Source organism: Coloeus monedula (assembly GCF_965178545.1).
Source record: "Coloeus monedula genome assembly, chromosome: 9".
Classification (NCBI taxonomy): Eukaryota; Metazoa; Chordata; class Aves; order Passeriformes; family Corvidae; genus Coloeus; species Coloeus monedula.
The window spans coordinates 26,590,407-26,614,140 of NC_138789.1; the positions used below are offsets into that span (position 1 = coordinate 26,590,407).

The 23,734-nt window shown below is 40.0% G+C and overlaps 1 protein-coding gene across 2 annotated transcripts; it reads left to right on the forward strand.

Moving 5' to 3' along the window:
- The first annotated feature begins 421 nt into the window (after positions 1 to 421).
- SCP2 (sterol carrier protein 2) lies at positions 422 to 19,414 on the forward strand. 2 transcript variants are annotated; one of them, XM_082287235.1, is made up of 16 exons: positions 422 to 545; positions 2,739 to 2,793; positions 3,363 to 3,434; positions 3,926 to 4,057; positions 4,775 to 4,839; positions 5,854 to 5,980; positions 6,702 to 6,765; positions 7,042 to 7,128; positions 7,738 to 7,888; positions 8,659 to 8,806; positions 10,411 to 10,518; positions 12,374 to 12,527; positions 14,992 to 15,085; positions 15,675 to 15,804; positions 17,226 to 17,305; positions 18,525 to 19,414. In XM_082287235.1, exons 1-16 carry the CDS (start codon positions 504 to 506, stop codon positions 18,618 to 18,620), a joined length of 1,605 nt encoding a protein of 534 aa, XP_082143361.1. In that variant the 5' UTR covers positions 422 to 503; the 3' UTR covers positions 18,621 to 19,414. The 2 variants fall into 2 exon arrangements, with proteins under 2 accessions (XP_082143361.1, XP_082143362.1); XM_082287236.1 differs by having other exon boundaries at positions 14,995 to 15,085.
- The last annotated feature ends 4,320 nt before the right edge of the window (positions 19,415 to 23,734 follow it).

Here is a 23,734-nt window from a genome sequence, read left to right on the forward strand (position 1 = left end):
ATCCTGTCCCTTGTTTCATGGGAGCAGAGCCCGACCCCCCCCGGCTGCACCCTCCTGTCAGGGAGTTGTGGAGAGCGGGAAGGTCCCCCCTGAGCGCCCTTTTCTCCAGCCTGAGCCCCTCCACCTCCCTCAGCAGCTCCTCACAGGACTTGTGCTCCAGACCCTTCCCCGTCTTCGCTGCCCTTCTCTAGACCCAAAGAGAAAACAGTAGGTTCATTGCACCTCCGCTTTGGAAAAACGTCTGATAATCCTCAGGCTGAGGGAATTCAGAGGGATAAGCAGGGATGTTTGTAGGACTGGCCATGGCTGTGCTATGGACAGGCACAACCCAGCCGGCGTCGCACGGGGGGCGCTGCGCCTTTAAGGGGCGGGGCGATTGTGCCACGCCCCGGCCGCTCGCGCCGGCCCCGGCAATCTGGCCCCGCCCCCGGCATCGCTGAGGGCTCGCGGAACGCGGCGGCGGCAGCAGCAGGAGGAGAGGCTGTTCCGCTTTCATCGCCATCATGCAGCGCCGGGTGTTCGTGGTGGGCGTCGGCATGACCAAGGTACCGCTGCCCTCCCTGGCACCCGTGTGTGCGCGGGGGGACGCGGCCCGCGCGGGCCCGGCCTCGGCGGCGCTCCCCGGCTGTCCCCTGTCGGCGCTGATGGGGAGGTGCTGCGGGAGCCGCCTGCGCCCTCCCCGGTGCGGCTGGAGCCCCTCACGGGACGCGCTGGCACCTCAGGAGGGCACTGGCAGAGCCGTGTGGTTCCGGCCCGGGCGGCAGCGAGCGGTTCCGCGCAAAGTTCAGCCTCGCTCGGTGTGTGAGGGAGGCGGAGCCCGGCCAAGGTGAACGTGGTTCTCCACAGAGCCGGTCGATACACCAGCCCTGCAGCGGGCACAGTGTCCCTGTGTCCCCGCAGCCGCTGGCCCAGCGCCCGTCCCGGGGCTCAGGGAGGGCAGGGGCCCTGCAGGGTCTCTCCTGGGCGTTTCTGTTCCTGGCCTTCGGGTTGTGAGCGCGCAGTTCGCCCCGCTCAGCTCCTCCACAGCTCCCCGGGAGCAGCCTGTAGCCAGGTGGGAGTGGGGCTTTTCTCCCAAGTAGCAAGTGATGAGACAAGAGGAATTGGCTTCAAGTTTCCACAAGGCATGTTTAAAGTTAGAATTTGAATTAAGTAAAATTCCTTCACCGAAAGAGTTGTCAAACCCACGAACAGGCAGCCCAGGGCAGTGGTGGAATCACCATCCCCGGGGGAACTTAAAAGCCACGAAGATGTTCCCGTAGGGGCGTGATTTAATGCTGGATTTGGCAGTGCTGGGGTAGCAGTTGGACTTGATCTTAAAGGTCTTTTCAAACCTAAACGATTTTATGATTTTCAAAGCGGAACATAAGCTAAAGGACCCATTTTTGTCTTGGTAGATGAATCTAAAGACAACTTTGATATTTGCCAGAGTAGTCAGAAACTCGTCCCCCTGGCCACCTTTTAAATAATAACTTTTTGTCTTGTTGCTGCATGGGTATTTCTCCAGCATGTGATGTGATAGGGGAGGAATTAAAAGGTTAAAGACAATTATGTTAATTGCGTTTATTGGACTGGATCACAGAATGTAGTTGTAGAAGTTATTGAGCTCACTTGTGATGTCCTCATGTAAGGGACAAGTAAAACCTCTCAGACACCATATTGCATCTTAAGTATTTTACTGTGAAATCTTTTAGGACTGTATTGCTTCTATTTGATTAATATTAATGATATAATGGCTGCTAAAATTTGTTAAATCTTCTCACAACAACAGTCCACGTTTCCTGTGTGTGTAATGTCAGGTCCACAGTGCTCCTCATTTTCAGAAGTGGATCATCTCAGTTACCAGTTGAGCATAACTTGTGGAATTGTCAGTATTCTCTTCTCCTCTCTGTTAGCCAAAGCAGTATCAATCACTCTTACAGACTTCAATGATCAACTCACCAACTGTTTTTTTTCTTATGACCTTTGCTGTGTAGGTTCTCTGTCTAAATTAACAAAAGGAGGCACTGCAGAAAGTACAGCTAAGTGGTACAAATGACTGTAGTCAGGGGGATAAGCAGAAGGAGGCAGCAAGTTAACTTTTATATACTCACAGGGGACGTCAAATAATTTGTGGGATTATAAGTAGTTAGCTTGAGGACTTCTTTTAGCAGTGACCCTTTCTGTTAGTGATGTAAAATGCAAACCACATGTACTTCTGGTGGTCTCTAATGAGTCACACTGCAAAGAAAATAGAAATGCCACCTCTACTCCAATTGTGAGGAGTAAGGTATGATAAATTCTGTACGAAGAACAAACAATTTCTTGTTATAAATAGAAGTATAACAAAAGAAAGTGGAAAGGAAGTACTTATCAAAGCCTCAGTGAATATTATGTCATGTTTTATGATGAATCAGTGAAGATGACAGTTATTCTTTGTTCCACCCACAGGCTTTGGCCAGGATTATTGTCCATCTCCATAGTCATGGATCTTCTTTAACCCTGACCAAAAATGGTCCTCAGCTCCATAAAGTTACACAATCTTCTCTTTTTAGCCATCGCAGGGTCTGGCAGCAGCACTTGGGAATTGTAAAGATTTTGTGCATGCACTTTTGGGTTAATTAAATTACATCATTTTCATTATTAAAAACTGATTTCTAAATTAAACAGAAAGCTTTTAAATATACCAATTTGAGGAAAAGATAAATTAAATCTCACTGTAATTTATTCTTGGCTTGTTGTTCTTCCTTTTCTCATGCCAGTTTTCAAAGCCTAGTGAGAAGAGCCCTGATTATCCTGACATGGCTACGGAAGCAGGTAATTTAGTAATAAAGCATTTTGTTTGATTGCTGATCCTTATTTTAGGTGTTACAGCCAGTATTTTTATTACAAATATGAAGGAAAAACTACTGTTCAGTAAATCAATACATATAAAAAGCAGATTTAAAACTCAGACTACTGTCACAAAATCCATAACTGACCTGTCCAGGTCAGCCCTTCCAGCCTGAAGTCAGCAGGATGGCTTAAAATTGGATTGTGCACTTAAATAATTTAATACTTACCTATATTATTCAAAGCATACTCTCACTGGGATGAAGAACCTTGGTACATGAATACAGAATTGACTGAATGAAATTTTCTGATAAAGAAGCTTGTTCAGAACTCAAAATACTGTGAAATTGTCCATATGAGTATAAAATTGTCCTTATGAGGTACAAGAGTATGTTACCATTTGCACCATATAATAAGGAATTTCTACAACTCATTTGTGAATGCAGGAATCATACATACTACTCAAGGTTTGCATGTTATGGTTGTGAGAGCTGCTCTTTTTTTCCCCCTTCAATTTTAAACTTTTTTTCCAACTTTTAAACTGTTTTTTTTAGGCCAGGCAGCTTTAGCTGATGCTGGGATTCCTTATTCAGCAGTGAAGCAGGCATGTGTGGGTTATGTTTATGGTGAGTAATGTTGTTTGATTGGGATGTGACTTCTGTGACAGTTGCAGACATCTGTGTGGATAAAGCATGAGAAATGCCATCAATAAGTTTTCTATTAAAGGGAAATCTATTTCCATTCCAAAGAGAGTTTTCCATTTACTTTCCTTCTGGTTCTCTTATTAATGACTGTATTGTGGCAACTGAAGTAGGGTCAGTCTGCTGTGATACCTAGAGCAGCTTCCAAGCCACACCTCTAAGACCCTTCTGTCCAGTCCAGTTATGTCCCTTTGATTCACAGCCTGTGAAACAGAGACAGGACCAACTTCTGGTTTTAAAATCTGAGGAGTTTCATCTTGTTTCTGAGGTTCTTTACTGTGGATACCTGAGAGCCATACCCAAGGTGACAGCTCAGAAGTTCAAGTTTACAGTTTAACTGGTAGCACTGCACACACATGGCAGGATTTCTTTTTGTGAGTTTGTACCTTATTTTAATGTTGTGTTTTTATCTGAAGGTGACTCAACCTGTGGGCAGAGGACAATCTACCATGGTCTGGGTCTAACTGGCATTCCCATCATTAATGTTAACAACAACTGTGCTACTGGATCCACTGCTTTGTTCATGGCCAGACAGCTTGTAGAAGGAGGTGAGTTGTTTTGCTCTGTGCACCTAAGAGATTTTCTGGGATGCAGCAGGATGGTGTATATGGATGTACATGTCTTTTCCTGTATCATAAGTTGTATGAACCTAGTCAGTACTGCCTGTTAAGTGTTTGGAATAATTGTTTGGAGGAGTGCAGAAAAAGTTGCATTATAGTACTGCAGGCACTAGATTCTGCAGGATGAATAGAAGAATCTGCTAGAAAGCTTTTTTCTTTTCTTTTAAACTTGAAGTTAATACAAGTGTTTAACTGATACATTTTTGGAAGGGAGGGGAGAGAGCAGACTTGACAGACTATGCTTTGAACTGGCAGATGAGTATTTCCTCTGTTTTTGCAGTTCCTTGGTGGACTAGGATACTTTCTTGCACTCCAATGCTGATGTTTCTGTTATGAGAACTATAGTAACACTGTGTATGATTGTTCTAGTATTTGTAGCTGAGACATAAATGCTTGGTTGTCTGTGATAGTTGCTGTCAGACAGTTAAAAATAAACCTCAACCCTGTAGTGATCTATCATTCTTAAGTATCAATATGTTTGTATCAATATCTTGTCCATCTTAATTTGACTCTTTCAACAATGAAGAAGGAAGGAAGAGCAGCTGGTAGGTGCTTGTGTACATATCTTGTATTGGAATAGTTGCTAGTACATAGAGTCATTTATAATCGCATTGTGCTTTAAATAGCCACAAATTTTATTTTAAGGTTTGGCAGACTGTGTTCTGGCACTCGGCTTTGAGAGGATGGCAAAAGGATCTCTTGCTTCAGGTGTAAGTGTCTGAAACACTTGGTATGTTTTGTGTTTGTAGATGAGAGACACTTCCTCATTCTCTGAGATGTATTCTTTATGATACCAGTTGCTGTATTGTGGTACTGTAGATGATGACAAAGAAAACCATTCTTTTGATCCACAGAATCTTTTAATGAGTTTTGTGATTCTGATGGCAGCTATGACATACTACAAAAGTCAATTCTAAAACATTCCATGCAAAATGTGTGTCATGTTTTTTGTATTTTGCCTAGATTATGTTAAAGGCTGGGTTAAAAAAGGAGAAAAAGGAAAGTATCAGATAAAATACTGAAGCTTTGAGTAGTTGAAGCATCTTTCTCAACCAACGCAGCAAGTCAAAGAAAGAATCTGGGTCTTCTGGCCTGATGCTTACTCAAGTGACCTGTTAACACACTCTCCCAGAAACTAAGGGCTTATTGACTCTTATTTGTTTTTACTGGAGAAGTGTGTGGGGATTTGTTTGTATTTTGCCTTAAGGCAAGCAATATTAGAGCCCATATGTCATTTAACTACAGAACTGCCAAATTTGATAATATATTCAAGAGGTTTGGGTGAAGAATGTTAAATTTAGCAAGTGATAAAAATGAACAAGAGTTATCTTTTCACATGCGTTATGGTATTTCATCTAAGCTTAATTGAAAATACTAATACAGTATTAATTTTGTAATTTGAAACTGTATTAATGGTAGGATTTTAAGTGAGGTGATAAATACCAAAAGTCCCCTGCTGAAAATAGTGACTGATATAAATCATGTAGCAGTGATCCTTGCCATGAATCAGTGTGGTAGGTATAATGTTAAGCATTTTCTGCTTCTTTATTCTCTTGTTATAGCTGGAAAAGTAGGAATACTTCTAAACATGTCACTGAAGTGCAACATACTGCCCAGGGAATTGTTAAAATATTGGAAAAACCTCTGACTGAAATCTGTGACACTTGTGTGGTGATATTGGCAAGAAGAAGAAATGATGACTTGCTTTGTATTTCTGTTTTCAGTCTGCAGACAGAACTAATCCTATAGACAAACATTTGGAAATTATGATAAATAAATACGGCCTAGCAAGTGCTCCCGTGGCACCTCAGATGTTTGCAAACGCTGGCAAAGAACATATGGAGAAATATGGTCTGTTAAATGTTTTTTTTCATTGTTTTCTGTTAATGAAGTGATTTAAAAATAATGGGATTTTGTTTTTAAAAAATGGTAGCATTAAGGTTGCATAACTTCCTGCATTTTATCCCTGTGCCTTAGGATAGGTAGATGGGCTTGGGGCTGAACTGTTTGGCAAAAGCTGTTTGGTATGTGATTTGATTTAATTTCTAGTACTTGGCAGCTACTGTTTGCTACCCCTCACCAGGCAAAGGAATTGGCTCCAAGGTAACAGCCTGGCCTGGTGTGCATCTTTTATTTGCACTAACTTTTAGACTATTATATGAAAAAATTTTAGACTTAGACTCTGGTATTTCACTGCAGCTGTTTTGCACTGATAGGAAAATGAGTATTTACGTTTCAGTAATACAATAATACATCAAATAAAATGCACTTGGTTTTCTGTGTTTTTATTTAAGTGTTAAATGTGCAACTGGGCTCTTCTGTCAGCTAAAACTCAGCCATGTTTAGTAGTCTTTATCTAATTATGAAACTTCAGTTGAGTTCTAAGGAAAGCCTTTGTAACAGTGTGTGTCTCTTGTAAAGATGCTTGTAAAGGAAAGCCTTTGTAACAGTGTGTGTCTCTTGTAAAGATGCTTGTAAAGGTCACATTCTTATGACACAATATTTAAACTGTTATGTCAGCACTGTTTGAGTAAACAAGGTATTTCAACACAGCTTTCTTTCCCCTTATCAGGGACAAATCCAGAATACTTTGCGAGAATTGCGTGGAAGAACCACAGCCATTCAACCAACAACCCGTGAGTCATGTACCCTGCCTCTATAGTGAACATCCCTGGTTGTTAAAAAAAATTCATGCACAACAAAGTAATATTTTTAGAATATGTTCAGAATATTTTCAGCATACCTTCTTTATTATGGAATGAGAAAATAAATAAATTATTCTATAAATATATAAAAATAAATTCTCTATCCAGTGTCTTATACTTTGTAAAAAGAGCTCTCTAGCTGCCTAACAGTGTGATGTTAGTATGTCTGCTGCTCAATCTGAGATGGCGTCTGTGTGTTTTCCTTAGGTATTCCCAGTTCCAAAAGGAGTACACATTAGATGAAGTTCTGCATTCTCGCAAAATTTTTGATTTCTTGACTATCTTACAGTGCTGGTAAGGAGAGGACTTTGCATTGTGAAATAGATCTTGATGTTAAGACCAATATGGTAGGACATCTAAAAGTTTGTTTGTGTGTAAATTATAATTTACAGGTTGCTTTAAGTAAAACCTTTTATAAATAAAACAAATGTGGAAACTGTCATGCCCAAGCACTAGATACTTGCTCTCAGTGTAATACAGTGAGCTGAAATAAGTTTTTTGCCTTGGGGTTCTTATGTCATTCTGTGTCTTTTACTAATGTGCATCCATTGCTCGGTGTTAATTCTTCTCTTCAACCTTTCCTATGCGCTTTTGGAGGGTGTATATGTGTTTATATATGTTTATAGCCAAGCAGAAGCTTTGATTTTTCCTAAACTGAAAAACCTTAATGATACATTTCTATTTCAATGTCATGATTTTCAAATGTCTGGTATAAATATTACTGAAAGTGTCCAGTAAGCACTGATGGAATTTATAGTTTCAGTGGTATCAGCCAAAGAAAATGGGGGTTTTTGTTGTTTTTTCGGTTTGTATTTGAAGATAAATCTATGGAAGATCAACAATCTAATGAAGATTGACATTACTAATTTAGAACAATAACATCATTATTTTTCTTCCAATCAGTCCAACATCAAATGGTGCTGCAGCTGCAATTTTGGCTAATGAGGAGTTTGTGAAAAGGCATAAGTTGCAGCCAAAAGCTGTGGAAATTGTAGCCCAGGTGATGGCTACTGATTATCCAAGCACATTTGAAGATAACAGTTGTATGAAGATGGTAGGTTTGCAATTCTGTATTCCCTGGTACTCATTGGGGTGGTTTTTCTTAGTTTTGTTGTTTATGATTTTAGGTTGTGTTTTGTGAGGGTTTTTTGTTTGCTTTTGGTTTGGGGGTTTTGTCTGTTTGTTTGTTTTTAGTACCTGCAAGTCCTTACGATACTGCAGACATTTTCATGTCAGTGAACAAATGTATTATGCTTTGTAGTGAATATAAAACTGATTTAATTTGGACGGATATGGAATAAGCAAAGAGTATGATTGTGGAATGACAGTAAGTAAATTATAAACAGACTATGAGAAATCTTGTTTTCAAGAAATTATTTACAGGCTATTTTTTAAACAGTTTGAACAGCAAGAGAAAATGTCTTTCATTTTTCTGTTTATAATAGTAATGAAACTTAAAACAATCAGGTGGATCATAGAAAAAGGTAACGAGACATTTTGAGGATTTGTTTCAAGGCTGTTGTCTGAGTCATGCAAAGGAACAATTTGGCTTGTGAGCAAGGTTGAAGAAATAGAGGATATTTCCCAGAAAGCTTTTGCATGCCAACAATAAGCCTTAGAATGTATTATTTCTTTCTAGATAATTTTTATTGTAGGAATATCAAACTCGGGTATGTGATGCATTAAAATAAATCAGAATACCATCTCCTACAGGTTACTTTCACTGACAGGATCTATAGAAGCACATTTAAAATGAAGTGTAGAAATAAAACTGTGAGCTATATTTCTGTAATGATATTTTAATGTAGAATTTCTTTTTTTCAGGTTGGCTATGATATGACTAAAAGAGCTGCACAAAAATGTTTTGAAAAAGCAGGTCTGAAACCTACAGATGTTGATGTGATCGAACTTCATGACTGCTTCTCAGTTAATGAGCTCATCACCTATGAAGCTCTGGGATTGTGTCCAGAAGGTAATAGCAGCAATGGAAACCATCATTATATTAAAATGGAAAGCACTAAAAATACCCAAATTAAGGACTCCTGTGATCTCAGTATTACTCCCCCTTTTTAGGCCTATGCTCTTACCTACCCCAGGATTTCCTTCCATTTATATATTTCCTTCTAAGGAGATAAAAATGGGACAAGAATTGCCTGTGGAGGGCCTTAGCAAGTCACTGATCTTTGAAACATCTTTGCCTCAGAGTTGTTGGCACATTGTCAGTGTGCATCTAAAGACAACTGTATAACAATGCTCAATCTGTCCACATTAGTTTAATGTCATTGAATTTGCAGGATTTACAACAGGTTAAATGGCAGTGGAGTTTAGGTCTGTGTATGTAACTCAAACCATTGAAATTTTCTGCTGAAGAGTTTTTTGATTGATTTCAAATAAATAATGCATTGAACTGCTATTTCACTTCATGATATATTTAAAATCTAAATATATTCTTGCTCTGCATAGCTTATCATCTGATATAATTTTTCTCTGATTTGTTTTTAACTAATGTGAGAAAATACCATATTCTGGCACTAGGTGGTATATTAAGTCTGAGCTTTCTTACTGAAACAGACACATTGATGGAACTCCAGGAAGACTACCTATGTTTGTAGGTCTTCAGATATTTGCCTTTGAATGTTTGCTTTCTACTGTCATTTTTGCTGTGTTTTTATGGTATCTGCAGCAAAACTGATAAATGTTTGACATATTTAAACAGGTACAAAAAGCTCTTTAGCTTTGTTCCTTTAATTGATGCAGAATAATCCTGGTGCTACTTGTCTATTTAAATAATTAGTCTTGTGCTTGGTAATTTCATGGTGCAGTTCTCACAATCCTTAGGCAGTCTGGCCTTAATAGTATATGAAACTTATCTTGGAATGATAGACTAATTAGGCATAAAGATTAATGAAATGACATAAACCACTGTGGGTTTAGATGTGCAAGACTAACTGGTATTCTCATTTAACGGCACCATGGAACCATGACAGATCTCTTTTAGACTTCAGTGTTCATAATGTAGGGTGAAGAAGCTGGTACAAGAATAAATGAGTCAGAACCTGGTTAAAAGGGAGAACTGCCTGTAGTCTGGAAAGCTAAATAATTCTAAGCCTTAGTCTGAGTGGTGTTATTTACTATCTTAATGTACAGCCCAAGTTACCATTAGTTGCCTTTGTGGCAAGGGCTTGTGTTCAACTTGGTGTTCAACCTCCAGGTCCTGGGGGTCACAAATTACAATTAACAAAAACCATAGTTATCACTGTAGTTTCATGAACAAAATATAAATAGCTTCATTATACTGATTATATCATAATGCTGTATATACCAACAGAACAATTCAACTGCAAATTAAAAACCAATTTTGTACCAAGTGCTTCTCTTCCATGTTATGCTTTCTCCAGTGGTATAAGCCAGTCTCATTAATGTAGTTTGGCTAATTTCAGTCTGCTCTTTGCAAAATACGAGCTGTAACATCTCCTAGGGTTTGACTGACACACAGCATCTCTGGTAAGTTACTGCAGAGCTGAAAAATCACAAATAAAAAAAGAACATTTTTCTTACATAAATACTGTTTTATAGGAAAAGCATGTGAACTGATCGACAGAGGAGACAATACTTATGGAGGAAAATGGGTTATTAATCCCAGTGGTGGCTTGATTTCCAAGGGACATCCTCTTGGTGCCACAGGTATGCAAAACCATTTCATTTACTCACACCCATTAGATAGGAGATACAGCTCTTGAGCATGCAGGTGCTTCCCACTCAGGCTTGAAATGTGAGGGCCTCAAAGCTTCTTCCCAGTTTTATTTCCAAATAATCCAAGTGTTGGGGCAGGTTGGCACAGCTTAACATTTTCTAAAAAATTGCTCAATAGTACAACTTCTGAATAGTATTTGAATAACTATTCTAATATGATGTCATCCTTTAAAATTCTGGTTTTGGAGATTTTTACTGCCTCTGAATAGCCTGTACCATTGTTAGCTGTAGTAGAAGCCAATATTTTAAGTCTTGGATGTCAAAATATTTATGTGATGTTTATAACAGAAGCTCACTTGGTCACCATTTCCAAGCAACATAAGTTTTCCCTTGTTTTGTTTGGTTTTTTGGTTTTTTTTCCTTTAACCTGCTGTGTTTGTTTCTAAATGAGTTGGCTCTTGCATAAAATGTGTTTGGATTTGTGAAGATAATTCACCTTCCTCGTTTGGAAATGAGAAGTTGTCAGAAAACGGGAGAAGATGAAACCTTGTTAAACACTAAATCTCAATCTAAACAGTTGTAACAGTGAGTTATAATATGCAGTTAGGGGCAGGGGGAAGTGTTAGGAAACTTTGGGGAAAAAAGTGTTCCAGATAAATGAGGCTGTGGGTATCTGTAAGAGGATGGAGTATTGCACTGCCAGGTTTGTGTTAATTTTTGTCAGTTACACAGTGATATAAGCAGAGGTAGTTACTAGCATTCTTGCTTCTCCATTGCCATGGGATGGAGGAAGAGTTAGTAAAATGCAAAAAATTACAACTCTCCAGCCTGTCAGCTTCATTTCCCTTGGAAACAGTCTTGAGGCCAGTTATATGCTAAACAAGGGTCATATAAATCCTCTTAAATATGCAAACCATTCCAGGCCAGGCTGTACCACAGTACACACTCTCTCTCCTTGAGGCTGAGGGAATGTGAATGAAACCTGTTCATGCTCATCTATGACTGGAATTTTAAAACTCCTTAACTCCTCCTCTTTGTAATGTTTCAGCTGACAAAGTGTAGAATTTGGTGCATGAAATGCAGGTTCTTTGTCTGCCTTCTCCGAAGACCTGTGCAGTTGTCCAGGGGAAGGGAGAGGAAGGGAATGGGGGAAACGAGAAACGTGTGAGGAATGTCCAGAGAAGGGCAATGTAGCTGGGGAGAGGTCTGGAGCACAAATCCTGTGAGGAGTGGCTGAGGCAGCTGGGGGGCTCAGCCTGGAGGAAAGGAGGCTCGGGGGGGACCTTCTCACTCTCTACAACTTCCTGAAGAAAGGTGGGAACCCAGACACCTAGAGACAGGATGAGAGGACATAGCCTCAAGCCACGCTAGGGGAGGTTTAGGCTGGACATCAAGAGGAATTTCTACACAGAAAGGCTGATTAAATATGGGGTGGGCTGCCCGGGGAGATGGTGCGGTGCTGAAGGAAAGACTGGCCATGGCACTCAGTGCTACGGTATAGTTGACAAGCTTGGTGCTTGGTCATAGGTTGGACTCGATGATCTTGGAGCTCTTTTCCAACTTAATTAACTTTGTGATTCTGTGTGTGCGGTGGGACTGGAGCCTGACTGCAGAAAAAGCGACGGAATAGTGGGGGGAGACCGAGGGTAAACATAATCAGGGAGTGTCAGGGTTGCGAAGAAAAGGAGTTTCCCTTCCTTTGGGTTTCCCAAGGAAATGCAGTGCACTCCTGGCAGCTCCGATCCCTAGACATTTCTCAGCTCCCATTCCCGTGCTCTCTCGGCGTGTCCCGGCGGGCCCGCGGGCGGCCGCGGGCTGACGGCGCGCTCTGCGCTCGATGTTTCAGGGCTGGCGCAGTGCGCGGAGCTCTGCTGGCAGCTGCGCGGGCTGGCGGGGCGGCGGCAGGTGCCGGGGGCGAAGGTCGCGCTGCAGCACAACCTGGGCATCGGCGGCGCCGTGGTCGTGACGCTCTTCAGGATGGGCTTCCCGCGGGAGCGCAGGTGAGCCGGGCTGGGACACACCGGCGGCGCTCCGGCACCGGGGGATCCGCGGGCTGCGCCGCCAGGCCTTCCGGAGCGCTCCGCTGGGCTGCGCGCAGCGCACAGCGCTGCTGGCTGAGCCTGGCTGTCCTGCTTCTTGGGTCCTCAAAACTTAGTTATTGTAGAGTTATTGCGCAAGGAAGAGATTGAGCTGTAAACTAAAACACCCGGCACTTGTAACTCTTGGGTACCTACAGGTCTGTACCGAGGTTGTAACTCACACGCTGTCGTGTCACATTGTGCACTGAGAGTTATTGGAAAGCTCAAACTGGCTTGTAAAAATGGCTCATGTGATTGTAAGGAAGAGTAATGTTCAGAGGAAAAAAGCCACCAAACAAAAACCATTCCAAGAACAAAACAGGCTGCATTAAAATTAATTAATTGAAACTAGAGATCTGCCAAAACCACCAAGACATCGATGGGAACAGAGAAACCACTGCTTTCACTGCTAAAATTGTTAGTAATTTAGCTCTACGAAGGGTTGCTTTCAGCCCTGTTTCATGTGATACTGAATTCCTTAAAATTCAGGTGTGTTACTTGCCCAGTCCTGGCTACAGAGTTTGCACTTGCAATTGTAGCCTGTTTCAGAGTGAGAGGAGAACACTGCTGTGAAGGTGGCTGCATCTGCTGTAGTTCTTTGCTGGTATGGACAGGAATTGAGAGAAAACACTTAGAATTTGTATTATACTAGTATTTCAGGGGAGACTTTTACAATACAGTTCCCTTTAGGTTTTCACTTTCAGCTTTCCTTAGAAAGATTGACCTGCTTATTGTGGGCATTATGGCTTTTAAAGCTTGGTGCCAGTACTTTTTTTTCTCTGAAAACCTGTGAATAGCAGAATTTATCATACACTGGCCTTTTAGAAAAAACATATCCCTCCCTCCCAGCTCAGCTATTTCTAACATCTGTGTCAGCTGAACCCATGCAATTCCTGTGAGGTGGCAATATAATCTGTGGAAGAGGCGGTAAGAGAAGCCACTAAACTTTGAAGGGCTGCAGTGGTGACTTTTTGTAGTGTCAGGGCTGGTAATTCTGTCTCTGTAATCCCTAAGAAGTTGTACTATGTGCGAGAAGAGATAGAGGAAAAATGTGTCTTCTCATGGATTCTCTTCAAACATGCTCACAAAACTTGTCAGTGGGTGTTGGTACAGTTTTAAATCTGAGGGGAAAAGACTGTTACAGGGTGTACACCTTTTTCCATTGCTTTGAGCTTTGTCTTTAAAAATACTGTCACCTTGTGGAACAGAAAAACTGATGCTATTTTTATATCATCAGCCTTGAGGTGCTGCTGAAGTAGTCCTTCCTGTCAGGGGGAGATTTTCATGTACAGATAATATTTCTCCTGAAGAAACTTAAGTCTAATTTACTGTGGTTCATTTCACCTTCACTGGTGCTTAGAATTTTTAAAATATTTTCTTAAGTACAACTCAACCCAGAGAAATCTTAGCAATACTCATTTCATCTTACACTAGAGAAGCTTAAAACCTTTTAGTTCTCCCAGAGACTCTGTGTGGGAGATCCCTGATGCACAGAGTTGCACTAATGTATGTCAGACTTGGGAATGGAACAGTGTGGCTGATGTGCTCAGACATCCCTTACATAACCAAATTATGATGTGCATTGTGTAATTAAGGGAAAGGTGGTGACACTCCATGTTTGTGAAGATCCTTCACACCAGTTTCCTACAGCAAGGTACATACAATTAATATTGGTTCCAGATCAAGCCTGTGGCTTCAGGAATAGCTGGTAAAATGTGCATCAAGGCAGCAGGTCTTGATCCTTTTTGCGTTAGTTTTTGAAACAGTTCTGCTTTTTGTTTGGTGGCTTTTTCTTAACCTTACGGTTTTGCATCCTGTTGGTACAGCCTTGGCTTATTAGCAAGATGAATCTGTCTCCTTCAGACAAGACAGTGCCCACTTTTGCTACCCTGTCACACATCTGTACAGCAGTGTCAATACCACCCCAGTAAGTTCCAGCAACATTTCTTGAGCAATTCTGTCACTGACCACGGTTTTGGACTCTGCTGCCAAGAGACGGTAATAGCTGTAAACTTATTCCTCCTGCTGCTTGAATTGCCATTTCTTTGGGCATTTATCTGTACTTCAGCTCTGTGTGCCCCTGCAGAAAAGAAGAATTGGGCTCCATGCTGCTATCAGGCCATGCAGGGTGATTGCTCCAGAGTATCAGGAATAAGATTAATGATTTACTTTCATTATAAAATTAATCTTCAGTTCATACACTCAGAATACACAGATACCTGGAGCAATTGTAATTCAAGCTGTCAAGAGACCAAACTTCACTCTGATACCAGAGTTGCTTTATACTGCTAAAATGTTTCTTGCTGGTGTTAGGCCTATTCATGATAATTTGAAGATGTTGAAAATGTGATTTAAAGTGTTTAAATTAATGGATTTTTCATTTCAGCAGCGGCCGTATTGTGGCTGTGCCTGTCAGTGCAGCTGTTGATGGATTTAAGTCACATCTGGTCTTCAAAGAGATTGAAAAGAGGCTCCAAGAGGTACCTGACTACTTTTACCTACAACAGGATTTTAATTCATAACAGAATGTGTGTGAAACCTATGGGAATGTATTGGCATCCATCACTTCTTCAGCACTGCTCATTGAAACAAATGTTGTAGATTCGGATTTTGACAGAAAACTTTCTACACTGTGACATGACTTTAAATTACTTTTTTTCCACACAATTCCTACCTGCATAAGGATATTTCAGTGGAGGCAAGTTTAGGTTGTATGTAAGGAGCTTGCTAACTAACCAAGGAAACCTTGTGTTTGGTGTTAGGTGCTTGCTTTGTAAGTGTAATTAGAAGAAGAAATCCCATTTTGTCAAACTTGTATCAGGACAAGGCTATTAGAACAGTGGTATTTTTTCTTAGTTTAATAGATTTCAGTATAGATAGTCAATCTTAATTTGAGTTTTTTGTTTGTTTAGATTTTTTGATGCCTGTTTAAATGATGCCTAATGGGGAATAGATATTTTTATATTAGTACGAATGGTGAAGGTTTTTTAATTACTTCTGTTAAATCCATACTATCAGAAAATTATGTTGAAATAAATTACTAACTTTCTCATTCCATGGTCATTACAGGAAGGAGAGCAATTTGTCAAGAAAATTGGTGGAATCTTCGCCTTCAAAATAAAAGATGGTCCTGGTGGGAAAGAAGCAACTTGGGTAGTAGATGTGAAAAATGGTAAAGGCTCTGTGGCAGTTAATTCAGGTCAGTGCTCTTTTATTATGTCATTGAAGAACACACATAAAACTAATGAATATAGACTCATATTCTGTTTAAGCTGTAGTGACTTCGAGCAAAAATGATGTCGAGCATCTTAATTTTAAACTTTTCTTATTATTGACACTTTTAATCCATGGTGTTTCAGATCAAGAACTAAACATCTTCTACTCTGAATCTGTCTAGAGAAAATTGTGTATTTTAGAGGCTACAGGCAGATCTGTCATGATTTCACAGGAATCAGAAAGGAAAAAAAAAGTAAAAATCAAACCTCTGGGATTTTTTTGTTCTCACCTCTTAAAATTTTGGCCAGAAATGTAACTTGCAGCTGTTTCTTCAGTTGCTTTGTTGGAGACACTGGTAAGCAGTAAACTGGTCTGCCTTGTCAAGTTAATTCTCCTCTGCAGCTAGTTAAGCAACAGAACTTGACTGGTTTCAGTGCTGTACCAGCTGGCATAAACTTCAAGTTCCATTTTTAAAAAGGCAGAAATAAGATACAGGCTGGGTGGTGTTGGGGAACCCCATAAAAATATTGAAAACACAGGATTTGTACCCTTGCCATGAAAATGTCTTGTCTCAAATCAGAAGTCGCATACCCTAGTAATGAAAAAAAACGAAAAAAACCAAAGACAAGAGTCAGTCCTCAGAATCTCATATATCCATGAACCTGCATCACAGACATTTTAATTAAAAACATGACAGGGGATTTGGTTCAGAAATTCATTGTTCTAAGTCATTACAAAAAGAAAACCACAGTCTTCTGTTGCATGGACAACAATTTATCAAATATTTCAATTTAATGATGAGTGTAGGAAAAGATGTGTGCAGGTTTTAGCCCTTTGGTACACACATCAGTATTTATATCAGAGCTTATTAAAGTAATTTTCCAGCTTATTTCTAGTAAGAAGATCCTATAAACTTTTGTATTTGGATTAATTCAAATGAGTGCTTTTAGAATGCACATGTTGTTCCCATGGAAGGAGAGGGCAGGAAATGCCTGAAGTGTCAGTAATGAATATCTTCAGAGAGTGTCACAGGGGAAAACTCATCTATTCCAAGCTGATCTTCATACTAGCAAATACAAGCTTGATAAAACTCAGAGATGATTATCAGTGTTTCAATGAACATTCTATCTGGTTACAAGTAGATTATTATTTATTTACAAGGAATTAATTTGCTTAACTTTTCAGGAAGGTCTGTCTTTCTTCAGTGTTGGGGTGGTCTGTGCTACAAGGTGGCCCAGCTGCCTGTTGGCTTTGGGTGGCCTCTTGCTGATATTTTTATGTCTCTTGTACATACTTCAGGTACCGTTGGCTGACCTGTGGGATGAAGGGATGCTCCATGTAGTTGTAGCTCCTATAACTGTTTCAGGTCTCAGTTTGAATCTTCATTCAACTCCTATCTTGCAGATAAGAAGGCAGATTGTACAATCACAATGGCTGACACCGATTTGTTGGCACTCATGACTGGCAAAATGAACCCTCAGACAGTAAGTAGGGCAAAGATGACATGATCAGGGGACTGACTGGTTTGTTTTGAATGTGTTTAAATTGAAATAATTTGAATGTTTTCATCCAACTGCCATGGCTGATCTGAAAAATTCTTGGTGTTCTCTGAACAAATCAGCCAAAATGAGATTCATCAAGAAGGATAGGGACGTATCTCAGACATCCTGCAGGGCTGTATCCTGTGTGATATCCCAGATGGAGATATAATAGTGCTTGGTTTGCAGAGAAGAGGGGCAGTCCAGTTTTTGCAACATGCCATAAGAAAGAAGGAATGTGGTCCTCTCTTTGGAGGGCTTTACCCCCATAGCTGACATTAATGTAAGGAGTCATCTTGATGCTGAAAAGTAGAAATTGAGGTGAGCATGCACTGAATGCCTGTGATTATTTATTGTTGTTGGGTGGGGGGGTTGGGGGTTTTTTGGTTGATTGGTTTCTTTTTTTTTTTTTATTCCTCTGTGTGCCAAGAGCAGTCACAGTCTACAAGTAAACCAGATGTTTAAGTTAATTTCAAGTTGCTGTGTTGTGCTTCCAAATTTGGAATGCTCTGGGTAACTGTTTCAAGATTTTAGTCTGGTAATCATGGGGTAAATTTTGCAAACTGAAATGTGTCTAGGAGAAATTTGAAGATAAAACACATTATAGAAATGTTGTAGTATACATGTAGAAAATTCAGAAGCAACACCAGCTTTACATCTACGGTTTGGATATTTTGCTGCATGCAGTTCATCTTTTTACAAGGTCTGGAGGAAAAAATCCAAGTTTTCTGCATGTCTGCTTCACAAGCAAGATATGTAAAATTGAATTGATCAGGAACAAAGTCAGTTAAGGCTGAGGAGGATTTGAGCTAAGAAATCAGTTGTGGCACCTACTGTCACTGTGGCTTTATTATTTGCAGTTGAAATAATCAGTTTGTCTGCTATGAACAGTTGCCACCAAAGCATGGGGTGTTCTGCCTGCTCCAGAACAACAAGCAATAAACAAGCAAGTTTATTCTCTCTGGTATCACAAATTAATAAAAATACAACTTCCTTGGTTTATTGTTCTACAGTCAGACAATGCATTTGGTGCTGGATGTGAGGTGTGTGCCAGAACTGTTGGAATGACCAAACTGCTCATCCATAATAACCCATAACTATCTGGAAGGGTGCATTTGGGAGGACATGTTGTATTGCATTTCACAGAATCTTTCTTTCTTTTCAGGCATTCTTTCAAGGCAAATTGAAGATTTCTGGGAACATGGGCATGGCAATGAAACTTCAGAATCTACAGCTTCAGCCAGGCAAAGCTAAACTTTGAGCTCAGTAGAGTAAATAGTCAGTATTTGATATTCTTGACAAAAAAGTAGAATGAAACTAGACATTATCAATAATATGGCACAGACTGGGTTTGATTGGACCTCTCTCACCTAAATTCTGTGGTTAGAGACCTTAATTCTCTTAACAATTTCCATCAGTTTCTCTATGGCTAAGCTTGAGGCACTAACACAAATGATACATGGTGGGGCTTTGTGACAGTTTTTGTTCTAATCAATATGAACAATTTTGTAAAAATTAGAGCTGAATTAGGCTGCTTACTGTTGTTGAGGTTAATTGGGAAGGAAGAGAGAAAAGTTATAAATAGTTTTGACGTATCAATGAAATGAGTTGCATTTTTTAAAGGCTGTAATAGCAGGTCATACGAGTACTTTCAGACTTCCACTCTAAAATTTGCTGCTGCTTACATTAAAATGCTCTTGTAAAGGGGATCTCTAACAACATTTTTTTAGAATAGGTTTTAGAAATTTGCTATAAGATACTTTTCTTATTACTACTCTGGAATTAAAAAATAAATAAAATACCCAGAAGTAAGCAGGAACTAGAATGTTGCTGTGAGGTTCACAGGATTTGATAATACTGCAGCTTGAAAACAGATGAGGTTTCCCAGGAGAGCAGAGAGGGAGTACAACCAAAATGTTACCTGTTTTCTCCTGGTAAAATCTGGTGTTGATCATGATGACGTTCTTGTCAGTAATGTAAAAGCTTTAAGTTCTGTTTTGGGAAAATGTATTCTGGTTGGAAGTTTAATAGAAAATTAAATATACTTTTCCTGTTCTTCTGTGTGTCTCTTGGTCAAATTATAAACATGGATTTCATGTTAATGTACTGAATGGAGTGTTTTATTCAGGGCACCTGCAGACATCCACTTTTTTCTCCTCAGGCATTGTTAGTAGATGGTCCATAAACTTCATCTCAGTCCAGCAGATACATCTCACATCCTCACATACGTGGGCTATGGCTGAGGAACTTACACTGAAACTTTCACTTCTCTGGTTTAACTAAAATAATAACAAAAATGAGCAAATTCAAGCCAATCATTCTGCTTCCTATTGTAAATGGCGACAGATTGCTGAGCAGTAAGAATGGCTCTACTCCATCAGACCAAAAATCTTTCTGTCCCACTGGATTTTCTCACTGTTCATATCTTGGAAGGAATATGAAGATGGCCCAATCATTTGTTTCCTCAATCTACTTTCCTAATTGCCACTGGTTGTAATTTTTTTTTCCCAGCTCACCAATTTGAGCCAGAAGTGGTTATGTCTGGATTGTCTTTCATGAGTTTATCCAGTCCCTTTTGGAATCCTTGGACAGCTTTTTTAGCATGGATCATGAGTTTCTGTACCTACACCCCATAAAGAATTAAACTTACTCCTTTCTATCCTATATGTTCCAGTTTTATACCTCTTTGGTTTTTGAGGGCTTTTTTCCTTTTGGGGGACTTTTGGGGGGGGGGCTTTGTTTTTTACTTGAAGAACAGTGAACAGCTTCAGAGCACTCCTGGTGTTTATAGTCTTGCCCTGTCACCTTCAGACTTCACTATTTAACTGTGTCACATGGGGAGAGACCCTTGTAACCTTCTGTCCATCCAGGTATCCTTCCTGTATGCTGCCTTCCCGTTGTCCTGTTAAAAAGTTTTCAAGATACAAGAGCATTTTCTGCTTATATTTTTCTTTCCTCACTTGCTTTTCTGACCACTCCTACTTTTGAGATGATGTTTTCTTAGATCTCTTAAAGCTGGGGGCTCATTTCTTTCATACAAACTCAGTGTTTATTTCTGCACTGTGAAATTGAAATATTTTAAATTACTGTTCCATATGCAGCAGTTCTTTTGTACTGAATTTCAGCTGTGTTTTACTGCCCAGGCACTCAGTGTTCAGACCTTCTCTTCAATATCTGGATGAATCAACATTTGTGACCTCACTGTTCACCATCTTTTCCAAGGCATTAGTTTTCTGTTAATTAGGACAAATATGGCAATGCTCCACTGTAAACTTTTTAAAGTAAAATCTGGTCATTAGAATCAGATTTCCCCCTGTGTATTGTTTATTGATGTATCTAAGGGACTGGAATAGATAGGAGTCATATCTTTCAATTGAAAGCAGTGTTTAACTCTCTGTAAAATAACACTTGCTATTGTGTCCACTGCTTTTTCCTAAGTTCTTGCCATTTGGCTTGTGGGTTAAAACAAAGGGGAATTACAGGATTGCAGCAGTAATTCTGTACAGAAAACAATTTGTTCCTCCTCTTGAATTACTGATACTACCAGAAGAACTCTTGAGTAGATGTCTGTTATGCAAGCTAAGAACATGCCTTTTTCAAGAATTTTGAGTACAGATAAAACATGCTTTTGGCCTCTGCTTAATTAAAGCAGCAAATGAATTTTGAAGTGTAAACAAGATAACATAGATATTAGTAGTCCATCCCAATAATAGTTCAAGTAAGATGTGCTCAACTGCAGAGTGAGATTAAGTTTTTTAAGGGGGAAAAGCTGCACAGAAATATGAAGGGGGGAAAAAGTGCAAAAATAACTTTGGAGTTTGTTTGCTACCAAGAGAAATAATATCCAAGGCTGAGGCCCTGACCCTCAGAGAAATCTGGGTTTGCACAGGCCCGGGGCTTTCAGGCTTGAGCATCTGCACAGACAATGTCGTTATAACATAGAAATCCCAGATTAAACCTTCAATTCCCATCGGCAGTAGGTAGAGGGAGTAGTGCAGAGGCTGGTGCAGCCTGCAGCTAGGCGAACCGGTCAGGCTTGTATTTCTCCTGCAGGATTTAAGGAGATGGAATAAAAGACAAAGTCGTGGATTTGGCCCACCTACCTGCTAATGTCTTATTTAGACATCTGTCTTGTATTGCTTCTTCACTTTCAGCACCTTCTTTGTGTTATAACTTGCTGAGTAATTTTTACATATAACACTTCCTCTGATTTTTCTGGGAGTGAGGTTGGGGGGGTGTCTTTTCTAGAAATCCCAAATCCTCCATGAACATTCTGCAGTCTTAGAATATGACAACTTTGAATAAATAAATGATACAGTGGATAGAATTAATTTACTCTCATGAGGAAAAGCTCTGTGGTACAAAGCAGTTTTTGACAATATTAAGTTCTGTTACTCATTTTTTGCATAACTCAAAGCATTACCTACATTTGTACCATTTTAGAAATCTTGCTACAAAAGTTTTCTTTCTCACTCCCTAATGCTCTGTTGACCAAGCAACATTAAGTTCCTCTTCTCCAGCTAAAACCCCCTGTAGCTCTAGATCAGTGTTTTTAATGAAGTTTATGTGTTACTGCAATTGCGTTGTGCTAACTGAATTCCTTGGGGGCAGAATTAGAAAGGAAGACAGAGGTGCAAAAAGGTGTCCCGTCACTGAACATAGCAGTGCTTTAATTTTGGTTTCAATGGCCTTGTGTAAAGGAAAAAAAATAAATTGTAATCTGCTAGGCAGAGGGTTTGGTGTTCTCAGACTCCCAGCTCACATGAGGGGAAATCTCAGCTTTAGACATTAAAATACTTGGGAGGGTTGTTCTTGCAAGAATTCTTGGACTCTAGTGAGTACCCCTTGCCAGCTCTTGGTTTGGGGTTTTTTTCCCAGCTCTAATAAATGTGACAGCCAGGGGTGTTGTCAGGTTGGCAGGTTTCTCTTACCTTTATTTTCTTTTGCAAAATACATGTAATTCTTGCATATTGGAATTTTCACTACAATGAAAAAAGCAAGAGAGCCGATACCTGACTCAGCAGATGTGGCTTGCAGGAGTTAAGAGTGAATGCTTTGGTTTTGGAGGACAGCTTTTATTTTTAAACTTTTACTTGAGTTTTGTGTTTTCAGCTCTGCTGCTTTGCCTAATCAGAAATAGGTTCAGTGCAGAACTATACACTTACTTTTGAAAATGCATATATGTTCCACAGTCTGGCAGGTGGCATCATGGAGGCTTTGCCTGTCTACAGCAAGTCCTGGTACAGGGCAGTGTGGAATCTCTCTGGAAAGCAGCACAGTGAGGAGTCTGTGAACAGCTGAGCACAGTTCGTGGCAGCTGAGTTAAAGAGCTGTTTTTTTGGTGCAAAAGATCATTTCAGGATGCAGGAGGATGGGATAAAGGGCCTTGACTACATCTTCCCTCTCAGGACAGAAAAAACTACAGATAGTCAAGGCTGGTTTTGTCCATTTCCCATATGTCCAATTCGTCTGAGGTCAGATTCAACTCTTACCTCCTTGGAACAGGAAATCCATTGCTTCCTGTTCTGCAGAGCACCAAGAGCACTGCATGTCAGCTCTCGTTAAGCAGAAACGGGTAAGAATGCAATTAGCCTGGTGGATAAAAGGCAGGGAAAAGTCTCTTAACTATGAAAAATCAACACTTGAGGAAGCAAACCACATGTGGAGAACAAATGCTGGAAAAAGCCCCAACTGTTTGGAACAAATGCCTTTATTACTTAAATAAACAGCAGTGTAATTTGTTGGAGTGACAGTAGGAGCTGTTCTGTACCCTGTATCTGTAAGAAGAATTCATTGCTAGCTTGAAAGCAGACGGCTTTGTATGGCCCTGGGTGGGTTTTCTGGGAAATGTTAGTTATATGCTGTGATACAGGAACAGAAACTTCCTAATAATGCTGCAGCAGGCTAAAAGGAACATGGATAGTATAAAACAAGTACAAAATATGCTGTGTGTGTATCCCATATTTCAGGTAGATTAAAAGCAGTCATGGATTTTAATTTTTTTTTTCTAAACAGTACATGTCCTCTGGGAGAACAGACATCTCGGAGTTCATTCGGATCAAGACACAGATGCTAATAGGCTCATGGCCAGGCACTGCTGTGAATTCTTAGGTTTGAAAAATACTTCCCTTCCTGCTTTGGAGACAAAACCCCCTTTTATTCCTTGTGTTTTGATTATTCATGTTTTGAAGCAAAATGACTGCAAGTTACTTAGAAGAATTTTAATGATTTTTTAAATCTCCTTTCGTATAAAGGCACGATACCAGCACATAGCAGCGAGCACTTCAGGAATGCCAGTATTTCTGTAGAGTCTGAATCAGATCAATAAAGGTGAGAGTAAAGAACGTTTTGTTACTTTTTAAGATACAACTAAAA

Coding starts and splice junctions, on each gene's coding strand:
- SCP2 (XM_082287235.1), top strand. CDS start 504: ATGCAGCGCCGGGTGTTCGTGGTGGGCGTCGGCATGACCAAG. Junction 2,794..3,362: donor TGACATGGCTACGGAAGCAG/GTAATTTAGTAA, acceptor TGTTTTTTTTAG/GCCAGGCAGCTTTAGCTGAT. Junction 15,086..15,674: donor TTGAAAAGAGGCTCCAAGAG/GTACCTGACTAC, acceptor TGGTCATTACAG/GAAGGAGAGCAATTTGTCAA.